The sequence below is a fragment of the Callionymus lyra genome, chromosome 10 (genome assembly GCF_982586985.1).
Source record: "Callionymus lyra chromosome 10, fCalLyr1.hap1.1, whole genome shotgun sequence".
Taxonomy (NCBI): Eukaryota; Metazoa; Chordata; class Actinopteri; order Syngnathiformes; family Callionymidae; genus Callionymus; species Callionymus lyra.
Genome location: NC_141827.1, coordinates 13,965,131 through 13,982,263, shown reverse-complemented (window position 1 = coordinate 13,982,263; position 17,133 = coordinate 13,965,131). Strand labels below are relative to the sequence as shown.

At 39.8% G+C, this 17,133-nt stretch overlaps 3 protein-coding genes across 3 annotated transcripts; 1 reads left to right on the top strand and 2 right to left on the bottom strand.

Annotated features, from left to right (window-relative positions):
- Window positions 1-841: 841 nt before the first annotated feature.
- Window positions 842-6,011, top strand: LOC148070458 (neuritin-like). The gene is made up of 3 exons (XM_087800758.1): window positions 842-1,009; window positions 1,439-1,592; window positions 4,022-6,011. The coding sequence occupies exons 1-3, from the start codon at window positions 964-966 to the stop codon at window positions 4,257-4,259; spliced, it is 438 nt and encodes a 145-aa protein (XP_087656884.1). The 5' UTR covers window positions 842-963; the 3' UTR covers window positions 4,260-6,011.
- A 1,421-nt stretch (window positions 6,012-7,432) lies between these two features.
- Window positions 7,433-9,911, bottom strand: sys1 (SYS1 golgi trafficking protein). The gene is made up of 4 exons (XM_087800756.1): window positions 9,766-9,911; window positions 8,248-8,465; window positions 8,115-8,182; window positions 7,433-8,026 (listed from the first exon to the last, which is right to left on the bottom strand). Exons 2-4 carry the CDS (start codon window positions 8,407-8,409, stop codon window positions 7,786-7,788), a joined length of 471 nt encoding a protein of 156 aa, XP_087656882.1. The 5' UTR covers window positions 8,410-8,465; window positions 9,766-9,911; the 3' UTR covers window positions 7,433-7,785.
- A 4,735-nt stretch (window positions 9,912-14,646) lies between these two features.
- Window positions 14,647-16,828, bottom strand: snrpe (small nuclear ribonucleoprotein polypeptide E). Its single transcript, XM_087800681.1, has 5 exons — window positions 16,670-16,828; window positions 16,419-16,445; window positions 16,273-16,335; window positions 15,338-15,416; window positions 14,647-14,842 (listed from the first exon to the last, which is right to left on the bottom strand). Exons 1-5 carry the CDS (start codon window positions 16,721-16,723, stop codon window positions 14,787-14,789), a joined length of 279 nt encoding a protein of 92 aa, XP_087656807.1. The 5' UTR covers window positions 16,724-16,828; the 3' UTR covers window positions 14,647-14,786.
- Window positions 16,829-17,133: the final 305 nt, after the last annotated feature.

Genomic DNA, 17,133 nt, shown 5'->3' with positions numbered 1-17,133 from the left:
TGGAAGCTGTCTCTTCTATTTATTACTATCTTCTCTTCACTCACTTTATCCTCCTTCTTCCTTTTCTCCATCACTCTATCTACTCCCCTCCCTCCACCCGTCCAGTCAACAGCCGTCAACACAGAGTCTGGTTTTGCTCGAGGTTTCTTCCTTCTAAAAGCAGGTTTTACCTCGTCACACTGTGATTCACTCATTGTTGATTTGGATGGATGGATGGATGGATGGATGGATGGATGGATGGATGGATGGATGGATGGATGGATGGATGGATGGATGGATGGATGGATGGATGGATGGATGGATGGATGGATGGATGGATAGATGGATGGATGGATGGATGGATGGATGGATGGATATGGATGGATGGATATGGATGGATGGATGGATGGATGGATGGATGGATGGATGGATGGATGGATGGATGGATGGATGGATGGAGATCTATTAGATGGAAAGATGGATGGATGGATGGATGGATGGATGGATGGATGGATGGATGGATGGATGGATGGATGAATTGTTATGATTTGACACTGACCTGAAAATAATAAATGCTTATTGGTAAAAAGTAAATGAATAAAACTGTTCTTAGGGGGAAAAAAGCACAACATGGAATTAGAGGAGTTACCGCAGCGCCCCCTATTGACTAGCATTTTATTTATTTTTATTTTGATAGAACGCATCAAACTAGACAGAAAGTCATTCAGATCCGCCTGACAATGGAACTACTACTGTAGTAAGTGACGTCCTTTTGCAGGAGAAGGTGCAGTACTCAGAGCGGCCGCTAGGAGGCAGATAACGTCACCACTCCCCCCATCCTGTGCAGACAAGAGGACACACACCCTCACTCTCTCACTCTCTCACTACCGTGTGTTTTCCTGCCAGTGATGACACGGACACATATGTGTGTCTGCTGAGAACCCGATCCACTCCTGATGTCCACGCGGATTGAAATGGGATGAGATGGGATTAAACATGTCGACGAAGATTGCGGGGATCCTTGTTCTTGGTAAGACGTCTCACTCCCCCATGATGTCTTCATGTGTGTGTGTGTGTGTGTGTGTGTGTGTGTGTGTGTGTGTGTGTGTGTGTGTGTGTGTGTGTGTGTGTGTGTGTGTGTGTGTGTGTGTGTGTGTGTGTGTGTGTGTGTGTGTGTGTGTGTGAAGCAGAGATTCTTCTTTGGGCTTCTGGAGGAAACGGCGGATGTCAGGAAAAGGGGAGAAGAAGGGAAGGAGGTCGTGTTTAAGTTCTACTAAGACCAGCAGGTACTTGTGAGTTGCTTGGGTCTGGATCCATCCTTCACACTCTCGGAACCACCCACTGACACCGGGTTATATTTAGATCTGCTGTCGTTTCCATCCTCGCGTGCACCTGGAGTGCATGTTCTTGAGGAATCCTCCTCACGGTTGCAAAAACCGATGCGCGTGTGTGTTCGCAGTGTTCCTGTGCATGCGCGTGTCAGGGGAGCCGCTGGACGTGAAGTGCGAGCACGTTTACAAAGACTTCTCGGAGTGTGTGCTGGTGCTGGGAGAGAGCATGGACAACTACCAGGAGAACGTGACCAGTGAGAGGGGAGTGGCAGCTGTGTGCAGGTGAGACCTGCATCTTTACACAACCAACTTACTATACGTTGATTTTTCATTTTACAGTTTGCCCTCCTGGCCTCCTTGTTAATCAAATTCCATTTCTGTTAAATTACCTTCAATATATTTCCATGAGTAGGCGGTCATCAGTGAGCAGAGAAGCAGAATGAGTGCACGAATGCTCCTTCCCAGCTGTAACACTAATAGACTCAGGGACTCATTAATTCCTCGGGCTATTAAATTGTACAATTCTGAGTTCGGGGGCAGGAGTGGAGTTAAAGTATCATCATGTTCTGTTCTATGTTAGTCTTTGTATCCTTTGTCTTTGTTATTTTTCTTTGATCTATGTTCATTATCTATAGACTTAGATTGTGTCATCTTGTTCTTTCTCTTTATGTTCTTGTTCTTATTTTATTTCGATTATTTTTTATGAAAAATTGCTGTATTTGCTGTGGATAATTGGAAAAAAACAATTTCCCGAAGGAGAGCTCCTGAGGGATCAATAAAGTTCTACCTAACCTAACCTAACCTAATAGCTTTTTCAATTTATGGAGGAGATTGTTTTGGGGAAAGGCATCTTAAAGTAGATCACATGATCAAAAGGATCTAGAAATGTATGTATTATTTTATGTATTTATATTTTTAATTTTTAAATTAACCAAAAAAAATAGGAGGGAACCATTTAAAATGCAATGGTTTACATGTATCGATTAAACTGATTAAACTGTGAACATTTAAATATTTGTTTATTGTTTTTAAAATCCAAGTTGTTGGCTAGTGCAGCTATTCAACGTCCATAGGGGCCACTTTATATTCTGTAACTGTTGTGAGGGGTTAGGGATAGGGTGTACCTATTTAAAGCGGAAACGAAGAGCGAAAATACGATGGAAAAACAAAGCATGTAAGAAAAGACAAAACAAAAGAAAAAACATCAATATAATATAAGCCTAAATTTGCTTAAAAAACAATTTAAACTTTTTGTATAAAAGAAAAAAATGTTTTTTTTTCTAAATATGATCTCAATATTTACTTAACCTTTCTGTTCAGTGTTATTTCAGGGTCAAGGTGACCCAGAGGCCGAAAACAAATTTCTTTGTGGTATCCCTTTTGTTATTTCAGGGTCAAGGTGACCCAGATGCCTGAAAACAAATGTCTTTGTGGTATCTCTTGTGTTGCCTCTTGCCAGAAATGCATACGCAGTGGTGGAGACCCGGAGACAACACAAGGGTTAATCAATTATTTGAGTTTGATATTTAATTAATTATTTGAGGGGCCGGACATATTCACAAAAGGACAAAAAATAAAGTCATAAACGTAGAACAAACGACTTTGTGGTATTTATTGTATTTAGAGTTTACAAACAATTATAAATACAAATACAATTGATTGCTGAAACATATGTTCTAATCTGGCCCCCAGGATGCACTTTGCCCATAAGTGGTTGAGTTTATTTTTTTTATCTGTGGATTTGTGATAAAATAATACGTATAATTACTAAAGTATGGCTTAAAACAAAATAATCTATCACAACAAGTAAAAAAATTAACAAAATATCCTTTTCTCTAATTAAACTGGAGACCAGGAGTATTTTGTAGCCATTATAGCTTCACTCTTATGCGTGTAATAATCCTACAGTATTTACAAGGTGAACCTTAATGTGGCTGAAGGTCAAAATAATCTTGTGCAGATTATTATGAAATATAAATAACATGATTTATTAAATTGTTGTCATTCATTACGTTGAGGATTATGTTTCTGTTAGTTTTACACCACAAAAGTGTTTTTTTAATTGTTTTATTTTTACTCAAATCAAAGTGTCTGAGGGAACACGTTCATCACAGTTAATGTAAGTATGTAAGTAAAGATTATTTGTAAAGAGCCTTCCTAGACCAGGGTCACAAAGCGCTTTAACAATCAAAAACAATACACAGTCAAAATACATGCTTTAAAAGGCCACACATAATGCAGCATTAATTATGTTAAAAGACAAATGTGTTAAACACAAAGGCAGCAGTAGTACACTTTGTTCACGACACATTTATATCTAAGTGTTGATTTTGTTATTCTAACGCAGTAAGTGGATGGCGCATGTGTGTGCAGTTTAGATGAGTTGCAGCCGCGACAATCTCAGTGGAGAACAGAGGGACGAGTGATGCCGAGACACTGATCCTTTGCACTACATAATTTATAACCCTGCTGCAGTGGTAATGACATTCCGGGGATAATTCTGTTACCGCTCACACTCGCAGCCACACAATGCTTTGAAAGCAAGTATTTACTCAGACGCCTTCTCCTTGCCATGGTCTTATACCCTTGTTGCCATGGCGATTAACAGTTTGGAGTGCTTTAACAAAGTGATGGATTACTGGCAAGCAAATGATCAAGATGTGTTTTTTCTGTAACTGAGTTTTTTTTTTCTTTTCCCGTTGGTATGGCAGCCACTGGGAAGCTTTCCACACCTGCGCCCTCACGGCGCTGTCTGACTGTCAGCAGGAGGTCAGCTACATCTGGGAGACGCTCCGCCAGGACTCCAGGAAGATGCGTTTCCAGGGGAGCCTGTTTGACCTTTGCAGCCCCAGCTCGTCCCCCGACATGAGCTTTTCCACAGCCACCGCCGTCATCCTGCCGCTGGTGGGGACTCTGACCGTGAGCCGGGTCAATTGGTTCTGGATTTAAAAAGGAAGAGTTTATTTAACGAGGCGCGTGTCAAAGCACAGTTAGCCAAGGATCTGATGAATTCTTTCACGTCACACGCAGTGATTCGGTCTCCATGGACATCTGCAGCCTTGAGGGAATAACACGGCTAAATAAACACACGTCCCCCCCGACAGACCTACCCTGCAATAATATGTGAAGATAATCAACTTCCAAACAAGGTTTTTCTGCAGTTGTGTGTACGCCAGGTGGTGCCTGACTGTCCATGCTGACCAGTGCGATCATGTTGCAACACAAGACTGTTTAGATTCAAAAAGCAATTTGTCTCATTTAGAAAAGCTTACAGAACAAGATGGCTGGATCTTTTAGTTGTGTAAGTGACAATCAAGCTGCTTGTAGAGACACACGACAATACTTCCATCACAGATTATTTCCTGCTCCTATGTTGATTCATATATTCCATAGATTAGGCAACATTTTTAAAAATAAATCAGTGAAATCCAGCGGTGCAGATAAATGAAACCCTGCTGGTTCATGCGTCTTAAACTGCAATAAAAGCAACACCGTCTTGCAAACACAAAAGTAATATAACTGCAATAAGTATGTTTGATAGTCTTGTAAAATGGGATTACTTGTATAGCACAAGAACTTTTTTCAACACCTTTTCCAAAGATTCAACCGAGCTCCTGAAAAATCTTAATCCACGTGATCTTAACCTGGGCTTTGCCATGCCATGAAGAAAGTCTAACTTTTTATGTTTTTTATTTCTTACTTATTACTTAACAGTTTATTCTACCATTCAAAGTTATTTCACGTTTCACTTGTGTTTCTACGCTGAAGAAAAGCCTGGAAAGAAACCCTTTTTTTTCTGCTCACTAGACGTCAGCAGCGTTCCATTTGACAAAAATCAACAATGGTTTTACAAGAAAAATCCCATGATTCTTTGGGTGTAAAAACGTATCACCCTCATGTTCTCAACTCAGGCAGTTTGCTTGCTTGGCGCAGGGCAAAATAGAAATGGAGGATAATTGGCTATAACACTACTAAAGATGAATAATTCACATACGTTTGTTTACTTTTGCTTCTAGTTGTGTGAGGAAAATACAAAGTTGAATATTCGTCACGTTTCATCATACTGTTGGTCGACGTCCTCCCCAGAGCAGCATATTTGGAACTGTTTTACATATAAACTCCGTGTTATCAAACGTTCGTCTGCCACGTGTTGTAATGAATGCTGATGTTATGCTGCTTTGAATCGAGGGAGGAAAAGCGTCTAATTATTTCCCTCCCTAACCTACTTTCATGACATTTCTTTAGGAAGAGCTTTGGTCAGTTCAGACCTGAATGAACCTTCTTTTTTTTTGCCACTGCATGACAACTTAGTGATTCTCTCCAACGATGTTCGGTTTGTTTTTTTCTTCTAAATGTACAGTGGTATAACATCCATGCATGAAGCAAGGCCTTCCTCCCGCGAGGACCCTCCGAAAACACCCCCCAAATTACATGTCAACTCTGAGCATGTCGTATTGATTTTAAGTGTCTGCAAGTTCTGGTGGGAAAGACCATGAAGCATCTGCACAGCATGAACCCCAAAAAGCTAGTTCCCGACCCGAAGAAAGCATGACGTGTCGTAGACAAGAACCCTGATGATCTTTGAATGTAAAGTTCAGTATTTATTCTTGTAATTGTGGAAAGCACATTATCTAAAGAGGCTTGTACAGAGCAATATATGTAAGGGTTTTGTAATAATAAAAGCACCAGCACAAAAGAGAAGACTTTGTACAACTGTGTGATTTCAGGGGTTGATGAAATGAAGGATCAACCAGGAAGTGATGGGATGGCGAGAGTGTTTCATTGTCTGGCAGGAAATGGGTCAGAGCATCATCGGAGCATTACTGTGCTACAAAGGTACTGCTCTTAGTCTCCCCTTAAGCAATTGGTCAGTAATGAGTGAGCGGCGAGAACTGTTCCTCCTTATTAGCGGTTTCCCATCTGCCTCCTCCCACCTGGACACGCTGCAGAGGACATGTTGAGAGTATGAGGCATCGTGACGTGGATTGACCTGACAATCTTTACAATGAGTCAGAATTTTTGGACGACATCAACGCCAGTGTGGATTTGATACGACCACAGAGCAGCTGTCACATGTGAAATCATACAGATGGAATCGTGATTACATGTTATTCCACCGAGTTTCGTCAGTAAATAGTGGGCTATAACTGGGGGGGGGGGGGGGGGGTTAAGGGGAACTTATTTGCAACACTATCTCAAACCCAGCTTTAGTGTTTGCCGTCATAAGATAAATAGCTGGACTGTGCACCTGAGGTTCAATTCAAATAACGAGAACAAAGGTGGATTTTGGGAAGGTCAATATAAGTAAGTAAGTAGTTTGTATTTATATAGCGCTTTTCCAGACCAGGGTCACAAAGCGCTTAAACAATCAAAACAATATTCAATAAAGTATATACTTTAAAGGTCAAGATAATACTGAAAAACAACACAGGAGTTCCAGAAAATCCAGGAGAAGCCTGAACAAATAAAAACGTCTTAAGACATAAGCTTTTCTTTACATTTAAACTGCCGAATACAGACACGGCTAAAGGTTCAGGAGTAGTACTGTATACAGTATATGTTCACAAATGTATATATTATTTGATTACTTGGTTAACATTTCACTGCCTGAAAAAGATTCAGCCCAAGTACAGCTGTAGGGGTAACATAAAACCTTGAACTACACAATTGTAGCAGGATTTCAAGTAGATTAAACGTCATCATTAAATAAAGAGACAAGCTTTTAGACGGATTCCGACAGTTTAAAAGGATGTCCAGAATGTCATGAAAGAGACATTTATCAAAGCCTGTGTTGACATGACTCGGTCATCTTCACAGATGGCACCGTCCTTTACTGGTAAAAGCAGAGATGGCAGGTGAGAAAGCCACTGGTATGAAACAAGAACCGTGGAAACTATATACAAATTGCTTCCTGATTCCACTAGAGACATCTGTCACCCTTTAACCATTCAGTTCCATTTGTCTTACACTGCATCTCATCTTAAAACAAGTTGCACTTCGAGGCCACTGAAATACTCAAGAATATACAGTATTTGAAATGTGTACCTGTAACTCTAAAATTGTGACAACAAACTCAAGACCTCTAACCTAACGCAGCATAATCATTTGAAATGATCAGACCGTTTTGACAGATGGTATGACACCCAATTTATTTATTCACTTACAATGCATAGGAATATCTCACCTGTGAGACTTATAAAGGATGATGTTGTCGACTTTAACCCAATTAAAACAAAAGTATTGCCGTGATCTGCATCGGAGGGTATAAATCAAGCATACACTTTTGTTCGCATCTAAATGAATAAATATACAAGTACACGTGCTGTTCAGTTAAAGGACAGCATCATTTTACTCAAGCCCTACAGATGCTGACGTCAGTCGTAGTTTTTTTTAAAACCTTTGCCAGTTATAAATATTTGTCCATCTCAGGAATTCTTCCGCCCCCAAATTCTCATTAGGTTTGATGTAAAAAGATTCAAAGGTTAGACTTGGGTCCAGAATTGACGGGGATGGCTTGCAGCTCAGTCCGCATGCACAGGTACTCTCCGATCACAGCCATCAGGGCGATGCAGGCCACGTTGACCAGCCACCAGGCCAGAGCCGTCGGGAAGTGAGAGTTATAGATCCAACAGGCGATCATGTGAAAAAAGTGAACTGTGACGGTAAAATCCAGGCATTGCTTCCCTCGACGGATGAAGAACCACAAACCCATGGCACTGAATAGAAAAGAAAACAGATTTTATATTTGTTAATGCAGCTTATTTCTCAAAACGGATTACTAAAGTGGTAGAAAAGGGAACTTACCAGGTGAGAGAATTGAGAAGGAATGCGATCATGGACACCCTCCCATGTATAGATGCCAAGCCCAGGACCTGAAACACAGAACAATACTTAACTTTCTACAGTGTGGACAAGATAGATCACCGAGTCTCCTTACCTCGTAACTAAAGATCTGGTCCATTGAGCGGTATGTCTGCACGAGACTGTCCAGTAGAGCTAACCAAAGGCCCAGACAGCTGTAGTAGATGCATTGCATCAGCACAATCTGGCACACGATTAGGATCGGGTCCCAGATGTAGCTTCGGAAGTTACTGGCCATGGTTGGCGCAAAGGAATACGGGCTGAGAATCCTGCTAGGCCATCCAGACTGTGAGACTGCATGTGGGAGCGGAAAAGACAAACCAAATACAATCAGTCCGTCATTGGTGTGATCTACACAGGCTGGTTACTCATTTCCTTGCGTACATAACTCAGAACTACAGTTTCCATGGTGGACGTGACGAGATAATTTCCGGACTACCTCAACCTTTTATATAGCCTCCAATTAAACTGCAGTTGTAAGTTAATATCTCACTTGGTAAAGCCCCAAACTCTCATACCAAGGTTGTGGAACCTGCAATCAACATTTACAACATCTGTCGAAAAAAAAACAACACAGAACTGTTTCTAAGCCACCGTCATCATGTATTATTGTCGTTTATAATTTGTATACAAACAATCTTTGTTACAATTTATTTTACATCACACCTCACTCATCATTGCCCCCGATATGTTCTAAATCTCCTTCAATACGTTTTTATTATGCACTATTCAATCTGTTACACACCATCTTCGTTTAAGTTTTATTTCTCATTTGTTCATTTCATTATTGTTTATCGGTTGTATCCTGATAGTTCTATGAGCATTAAGATCAGTGTACTTAGTTTGCAATTGTTTTATTGTTCTTCTGTCAGCTGGTGTTTGGTTACTAGAACCATAATTTCACAAAATAATTTTCCCATGGATCAATAGTTCTAACAATAAAATATAAAGCACCTTAAACAACACTGTTCATCAAGCAACATATTGTCACATGTTTTACATCTAAATACCAACTGAAAAGGGACGTTTAGATTAAATTCTGACGAACTGAGGCCCCTTTAGCTCATCTCTTGAGAACAGAAGACCCTAGAGCCAAATATTACATGGATATATGAACAAAACAAGCTGAACTTTTAATTCATTCGTTCGTTTTAAAACCCAGTTCTCGCTCATCCAGGTGGTTGAACATTATATTGAATGTACAACAGCTGCAATATCAATCTGCTATAGAATATAGTCGATAAAACGACACCTTTATACTAGTTTGACGTCGCTTCTGTAACATATGACAGTTATGACTGTAACGATGTTTGTCTGACAATAGTTAAGAATCCAAACATATAAAACATAAACCCACGTTATGTCTTATTCAACTCGACTGTGCAACGTCACATTAAACAATAGCGCCGGCTAACGTTAGCTAGATTGGTAAGATAATAATAGCATTTGACTTAGGAACTGAAAAGGAAACACGTTTTACATTTTTCTTTATCTTGTTTTGTCGATGTGAACTCACAGAAACAATAATGGTGGACAACTTGTTACACTGAGAATTCTTAGACTGGGTGAAATACTGAACACAATAGCAACACACCTGGAGTACGACGATCAAAATGGGAAGGTACTTCTACATACTCTCTGGCTGTTTGGAAGATGTACTCAGCTGGACATGACTTCTAACGTTCCCGAGAAGAGGCTAAAAACACAACCCGGTGAACCGGATGAAGAAGTGAGCATAACCTAGACTTCAAAGTAAAAGCATTTTTCGCTTGGAAGTAATTTGACCCTGGCACTTCCAGCGTAATGGCGTCACACGTCGACGTGCTGTGTCTCAACTCTATACTTGCGTACTAAAACTTAGTATTTTTAGTGAATAAGTGCGTCTCAATTCTAAGTATGCGAAATGTAGTGCGCCATGCACTCTACATTGACATACTGAAACGCCCACAAAACTGAGTATGGGTGTGACTGCCATAGACATATATACATAGACACTGCATCTACTGCTGTCGACCACTAGAGCGGTGTGTATGCAGGGCGGCCATCTTTGTACAGTGCCACTCGCTCCTACAGTGCATTACGTCTATAGAGGAATGCTGTGTTTACGCTATAAAAGTGATCATAAATCGCTCATTTGTCAAGCTTTTTATACGGGGTTTGTTTTTCAAACCTCAGACCAGATATTATTAGAAGGAATAATTTAACTATAAACCAAACCGATTGAAAAATCGGTCAAGAATTCCGCGAACAATTTCATTATATGATTGAGAAGTACATCCTTCTCTGTAGTTGTTAATGCGCCGCTGCCTCTGATGACACTGTACCAAGATGGCGGCGCTTTATACACATCATTCCAGTATGTATCATCAGTGTGGACACTGCTTTCTACCCTAAACGGCCGCCATCTTAGTGACGTTGACATTGTAAACGGAAGTTACATCACTACGACTCAAATGGAGGCGGCAAGAGAAAACGTTGAGAGCGACACCCCCTCAGTTAATATTTCATCTTTATATCGACATACGTTTTTCATGTCATATTTTTTTTGCACTAGTGCTGTTGTATAGAAGGCGTCAGTAACGTTTGTTTATGTGTATTTTGGACGAAAACGCGAATGCTAATCTTATTTCGCTGTGACTAAACCTACGTCATGACATGTCTTACGTTTGGTGCTTGTGTGTGATAAGTTGTCGTCTGTACTGTAGAAGATTGTGGTTTGAGATTCTGAGTATTGATATCATTGTATGTATTTTTATTTAATAATGACTTTTTTTTTAAGGGGGAGATGAAGACACGAGGGCCCTGATTGAGTGGTGAACTGCTAACGCCCCCTGTTTTACAGGGAGGCGTAATGCAGCCATCACTGGCTAAGAGTAAGTGAACGAACAATGTATTTTATCATGATAACATGAATGACACCTTTCATTACTTATGAGAAAAATATCTGAACTTAGGAGAAGGTTGTCACAACATGATCTGGATCTTATAAACCATGCGTTTTCTGTCTTCTGTCTGTTTAGACTATTGTTACAGTTTATTTTCGTGTCTAAAAAAGAAGGAGCTGTCTCGCCTGCAGTAAATACAAAACTCTGCAGCAAGAATTCTGACCCGCTCTAGTAGAAGAACTCTCATTTCTCCGATCCTTAAAACTCTTCACTGGCTGTCAGTTTCTTTCAGGATCAACTTTAAAATTCTGGTTCTTACTTTCAGATCTATTCATGGTCAGGCTCCTCCTTACATCAGTGATCTTATCCAGCCTTACACCCCAGCTCGGGCTCTGAGGTCTTTGGATCAGAATCTACTTATGGTTTCTCGCAAACGGTTCTGGACCAGAAGAGAGAAATCCTTCCAGACTCTTGCTCCTAAACTTTGGAACGATCTTCCTCTATCCTTGCACTTGATGGAGTCTACTGACTCCTTCAAGAAACATCTTAAGACGTTCTTATTCGTGCAGGCTTTTCCCTGATTTTCGGAGACACCTGTGTTTTCCTCTCTGTTATCTTGATCTTTTTAGTATGTATTTTTTAAGAAAAGCGCTATATAAATATAAATTACTTACTTAGTAATACTTACTTACATTGATGTTACTGTAAGGAGTGTCATTGCATAGTTGTGTCCACTGGTATTTCAATCAGGATGTTCATTAATGCTCTGGAGCTGGGGGGAGGTGACCCCAGCCTTCGTTAAAGAAGTGGGAAAACCTTAAGCAGGTGTACAAGGTTGGTTTACATTAACGCCATCAGTACATTTTTATGTGTAAAGCATAACAACACTGTGGCTGAATAATAAAAACAAAGGAGAAACACTGAATACTGTAAGGAATGTGCAAAGAGCAACATGTGCATTACATTACAAGTAATGATTGTCAAGCTGGCATACACTTTACTCAGATCCCAGAAACATTTTTATAAGGTAAATGGCTTTATATGACAATAAGGATAGAGATGTAAAAATATGTCATTCCCTCTAATTCTTTCCTTCACAGAAGTGCCCCTCAACTGGAGTCAGCACAGAGGTGGGTGAGGTCAATGCTGCATCCTGGAAGTGGTACACCTGGATGGATGAGGCGATTGGGGCCAAGCCTTCAATAACACCACATCGCCTCATCCTCCCAGAATGCGGTCGTGGTTGGTCCACGGCATTGACCCCAAAAAGGCGGCGGGCGGATGTTGTGGATGCGCTGAATGAACTATAAGAAATGGATGGCAAGTTTTTGGAGATGCAGCAGGCCAACGCCAGAACAGGGATGAGGAGAAACGAGGATTCAGAGAAAGAGGAGAGGAGGTACAGGGAGAGAGAGGAGCGAATGATGAGGGAAATGAGGGCGGGGGATGAGAGGAGAGACAAGGAGACTGCTGCCAGTGAGGAGCGTCTTCTTAATATACTTTCACCAATTGTAAAAATTCATTTTACTTTTTGTAGTTTTTTGTTGAAAAAAAATAAATGTTCAATTAAGCTAGTGTAAGGACATATTTGTGACGCATTTAAATAAAGAGTTGTGACTGCTATGTACATGATTTTATAATATATATATATAGTCGTGCACAACACAACCTTGCCATCCTGTGTGGTCACACACAGCTTGAAACTGAACAGAATAAAAAAGTTTCCTATTCAGGTAACAGTTTGCGTCCTGGGTGGGTGATGTCACCCAGACATGGCAGCCATCATTGCTGCCAACGACATTGATGAAGGCTGCTGTCCCAGCCAAACAGGCAAAACCAGCTCCTACAAGTGGCAGTTCATCTTCTGATGGGAGATGGACGACCTGGGGGAGGAGGGTGAGGGCTTTCTTGCTTGTCTTATCCATGGCACGGTGGGCAGTGGCTCGGTGCATGCCAAACACTCTTCCCACCACATGGTACGAGGTCCAGCTGGCTAGCCAGAAAAGAAAAACCAAGGCCTCGATTACCTGTCCCCAGCCATGGTCACTCCCCAAGGAAAACCATCAGGGCGTTGAAAGATGCCCTGGAGAGATCTCCATCATCGTATTATAGTGCCAATAGTGGCACTGTGGCATTCATTTGGCAGTACTGCCTGGAGTTTAGGAGCCTGTTGGAGGGAAAAAAGGTCTATGTTTTAATAAAGTTATATTAAATTAATCTTATTGTGTTTTCCTTTGTATTGCACTTTAAATGACTGAAGCAAGTTTAATGTGCAATAGTGTATTAATGTAAAAGTCATGATAAGTATCTACTTTGAGATTATTCTGTCGACTTTGAGTACTTGCATTGTTACAAAGATGGTGTGATGATCAGTCACAATATAGACAATGCTGACATACAAATATGCTTCACTTGTAGGGGAGTAGTTCTATGTTACTGTATTGTTAGTTTTCAAAGGACATTAACACTGTTACTGCTGTAGGACTATAAAGATGTCTATACAGCCCATTTACAATACATTCACCTGTTATCCCTCAAGTTGACCTAATCCGTTTCCATCCACAATCATTTTTTCCTTCCCTTTGTCTAAGGACCTACCTTACCTAGGATTTTTTTTTTTTTTTGTAGTGTATACATTATAAAAACGGAAAACATTAAATAAAAATAAAATGACTCGTTCAATAGAGTGGGCATATATACGTTTAATAATTGATTTAAATCAGGAAAAAAATCGAAATGAAAACTAAATAATTAATGAGGTGTTTATGATCCGAACCACAGACGGGTAGAGTTATAGAAAGGGGAATATTCTAAAATGTTAGCGAATTCTTTCGGAACTCGAATGTTTGTATTGCATTGTACAGTTGTGCGTTATTATTAGTAAAACAGCTTCAGCCAATCAGCGGCTTCCTAACATGTAGCACTTCCGTTGTCACATGTATCGTCAGACCAGGAAATGAAAAACGGAAAGAGATAAGGTTGACGAAGATAATCTTTCTGTAAATATAAAAGTTTTATGTGTGGTAAAAAGTATCATGTAAGCGTTCTGTTGACGTTTCTTTAACCCATAACAAATATTTTAAGTAGACGTTCGCATATGCAGCGTGTGACGTCATCACGTAGGAAGTGGGGGGGAGACACTTGATGACGTCACTACGGTTCTCTCACAGAGACAAAGCTCGTCCAGCCTACAGTATCGCGGCTGCGCATGCGCGGGATTTGCTTGAAAGCGTTTCGAAACCTGACCATGGAGAGTCAAAGTAATCCAACAATGATTTAAAACATATTTAGGTGCTGTAAAGAAGTAAACAACAAAGTAAAAAAGATCCAGATCAGTGACCAACAGAGATCAATTAGCTTTTCAAAATTAAAAGTGAATATTCCCGTTTCAATAACTCATTCTACCCATCTGCAGTTTGGATCATGAACACCCCAGTAATACAATGTATTCCAAACATCTTTTTGTATCATTTTTTAATTATTCGAATTTCAAAATGCCAGTTACGCAGTTGACCTATATAAAAAAAAAATGATCGGCACACGCCCACGAATTCCTGGAACGTTTTTCTTTTTAATAAAACACGAATTCCTAAATTTGAAAGGAGACATTTATTTTCAAAAGAATAGTTGTACGAATGAAACACTTTTGTCCATCCAAAATTGAAAACAGACAAGAAAAAACATTGTTTAAAAAAAAAAAGAAAAAAGGAACTTTTCTCGGTCAAATCAACTAGGTGGTTACACTTTGCAGCAAGGTGATGTTGTCGCCCTTTAACATGATCCTCCCTGCGTGAAAGAAAAAAAATGGTAGATGAGTGTCAAAATGTCAGGTACAAAATGCATATCAGTAACGGTCGCATCAACAACTAGATGCGTTACGAAAACTACAAAGACATGTCTCGAACATCTCAATGCAGTCAAAGGTGCCAGCAATGAGCCGCATCTTCAATCCCCTGAGGAATGATCTAAACTTCAAAGATATACACCGGTGTGGTGAAATTAAAGTACTTTTTCCCCAAATATACGAGACAGTTCTTGATTTGACGCTTCAGTGCATGATGAGAAAAGACAGTCTGCAAAAGTGTGTAATTAAATTGTTCTGTTTGTCCATTTTAATTTCCCATGACCAATATGATACTTTTTCTGATGTGGAACATTTTTTTTACATTTTTAAATCAGTTTTTGGGTAAACAGCACTACAACTAGCATGGAAAAACATAAACATACTGCATTTTAAGAGCTCAGCATGCTTTATCTCTCAATATACCCAGGTACTCTTACCCAGTGGTTTCCTGTTCTTCGTCTTCATGTGGACCTCCTCGGCATCATCCAGCACCAAGTTCATGTACTCATCAAAACCCTAAAAAAAATACAGAGCAAATGTATAAATTAACAAGTTAAATTTTTTATTCTACAAGTTTATTTTGCCTTGGCATTTGTAATGTTTACTTGAAGACTTGATGCAGCAGGGTTGTTTCACCATGTTACTCACAAAATGGCAACTTTTTTATAGTAAATTGTTAAACAGGCTCGTTTTTTGCAGATTGTAGGGTTAACAAAGTTAACAACCGAACTGTATTTTTTCACGTCTATGTTGCTGTGTGCTGGAAAAACAATTTCCCAAAGGAGATCTCCAGAGGGATCAATTAAGTGCATCCATCATGTTACACTTAATTGAAAAAAAATGCCAACTTTGTAGTTCGATATGTAGTAACTGTTGCTTTGTATCCAAACCATGACCAGTGTTGGCGTCACAGTCGGGCAAAACGCTTTTATTTTATTACTGTATCGGATCAATATTGAGCGATACTAAAAGTCTGGGTTTTGGCATCAGGGCAATAAAAGTCGGATCATAACATTCCTAGCTCTGGGTATGTAGGTAGAATTTTATTGATCCATCAGGAGGTCTTCTTCGGGAAATTGTTTTTTCCAATTAGCCACATCAATACAGCAATTATTAATAAAAATAAGAACAAAGAGAAAGAACAAGATGATACAATATAAGTCTAAAAATAAAGATTAATCGCCTTAAACTGGTACCAAGTACAATGATCTGAGAGGACTACAATTTTATCTATGCTGTATGTCTTGATACATGTATATTTGACAATAAAATAACTTGATGATGCCTTAAATATTGTGTTGCTAGCAAATACAAATCCAGGGTGTACTTGAAAAAAAGAAAGAAAAGTTCATAGACAAACTAAAACACTTACGATGATGCAGCCCTCTATCCGCATGTTGACTTGTTCATAAAGCCACACCTGGATTCTTGATCGCTGGAAATGAAATAAAATAAATGAGCAGAACGAAACACACGTCGTACGTGCGCGCGCACGACAACCAACCGACGAATACTTACGTTCTGTAGATACCTGAAAATGAGGTTCTGACACAACAAGTCAAGGGAAACAATGGAATAACAAACACAATTAAATACCCTGGATTAAAACACGACAATAACAAATTCGTTAGTGTTTCTAAACACCCTACTTGCTTAAATAAGACAACAAGTAACACGTAGCTGAGCGTCACGTCTTCACAAATAACACACCTCGAGTTAGCCACTAGCCTAGCCACACATTTTAACCGCCAAAATGAAGAAAAGGATACAATGGGTTGGACCATAACCTTCTGGACCTTCTGTCCTTGACCACGGTACGCCATTATTGGATCGGTACACTCGTGCGGGGTAAAAAAATTACAAAGCTGGGTCGCAGCTTTGTGCAAAAAAGAAACGACGCGTTCACGTTGTCCGCCGGGGCTACAGAAGCTGCTAAACGGAAGTGAGCTGTAACTCTACCATTCCACGTTCTAAAGAGCGCCACCCGAGGTGGGAGTCCATGACTGCAACTATCATTTAAAAAAAAAAATCAGAATCCAGTTGTGTTTTCCATACATTACGCATATTGTTGTACAAGTAAATTGTACAAGAGACACAACAGTTGATCTGTTTTTACTATGCTTTAATTTACACAAAGAAGACTAACAGGAAGTCAAGAGGAAGTCGTTAAATAACTATGAATGACCATTTTCTCATCAATTCTGTTAAATGTAATTGTACTCCGATTTCTGAG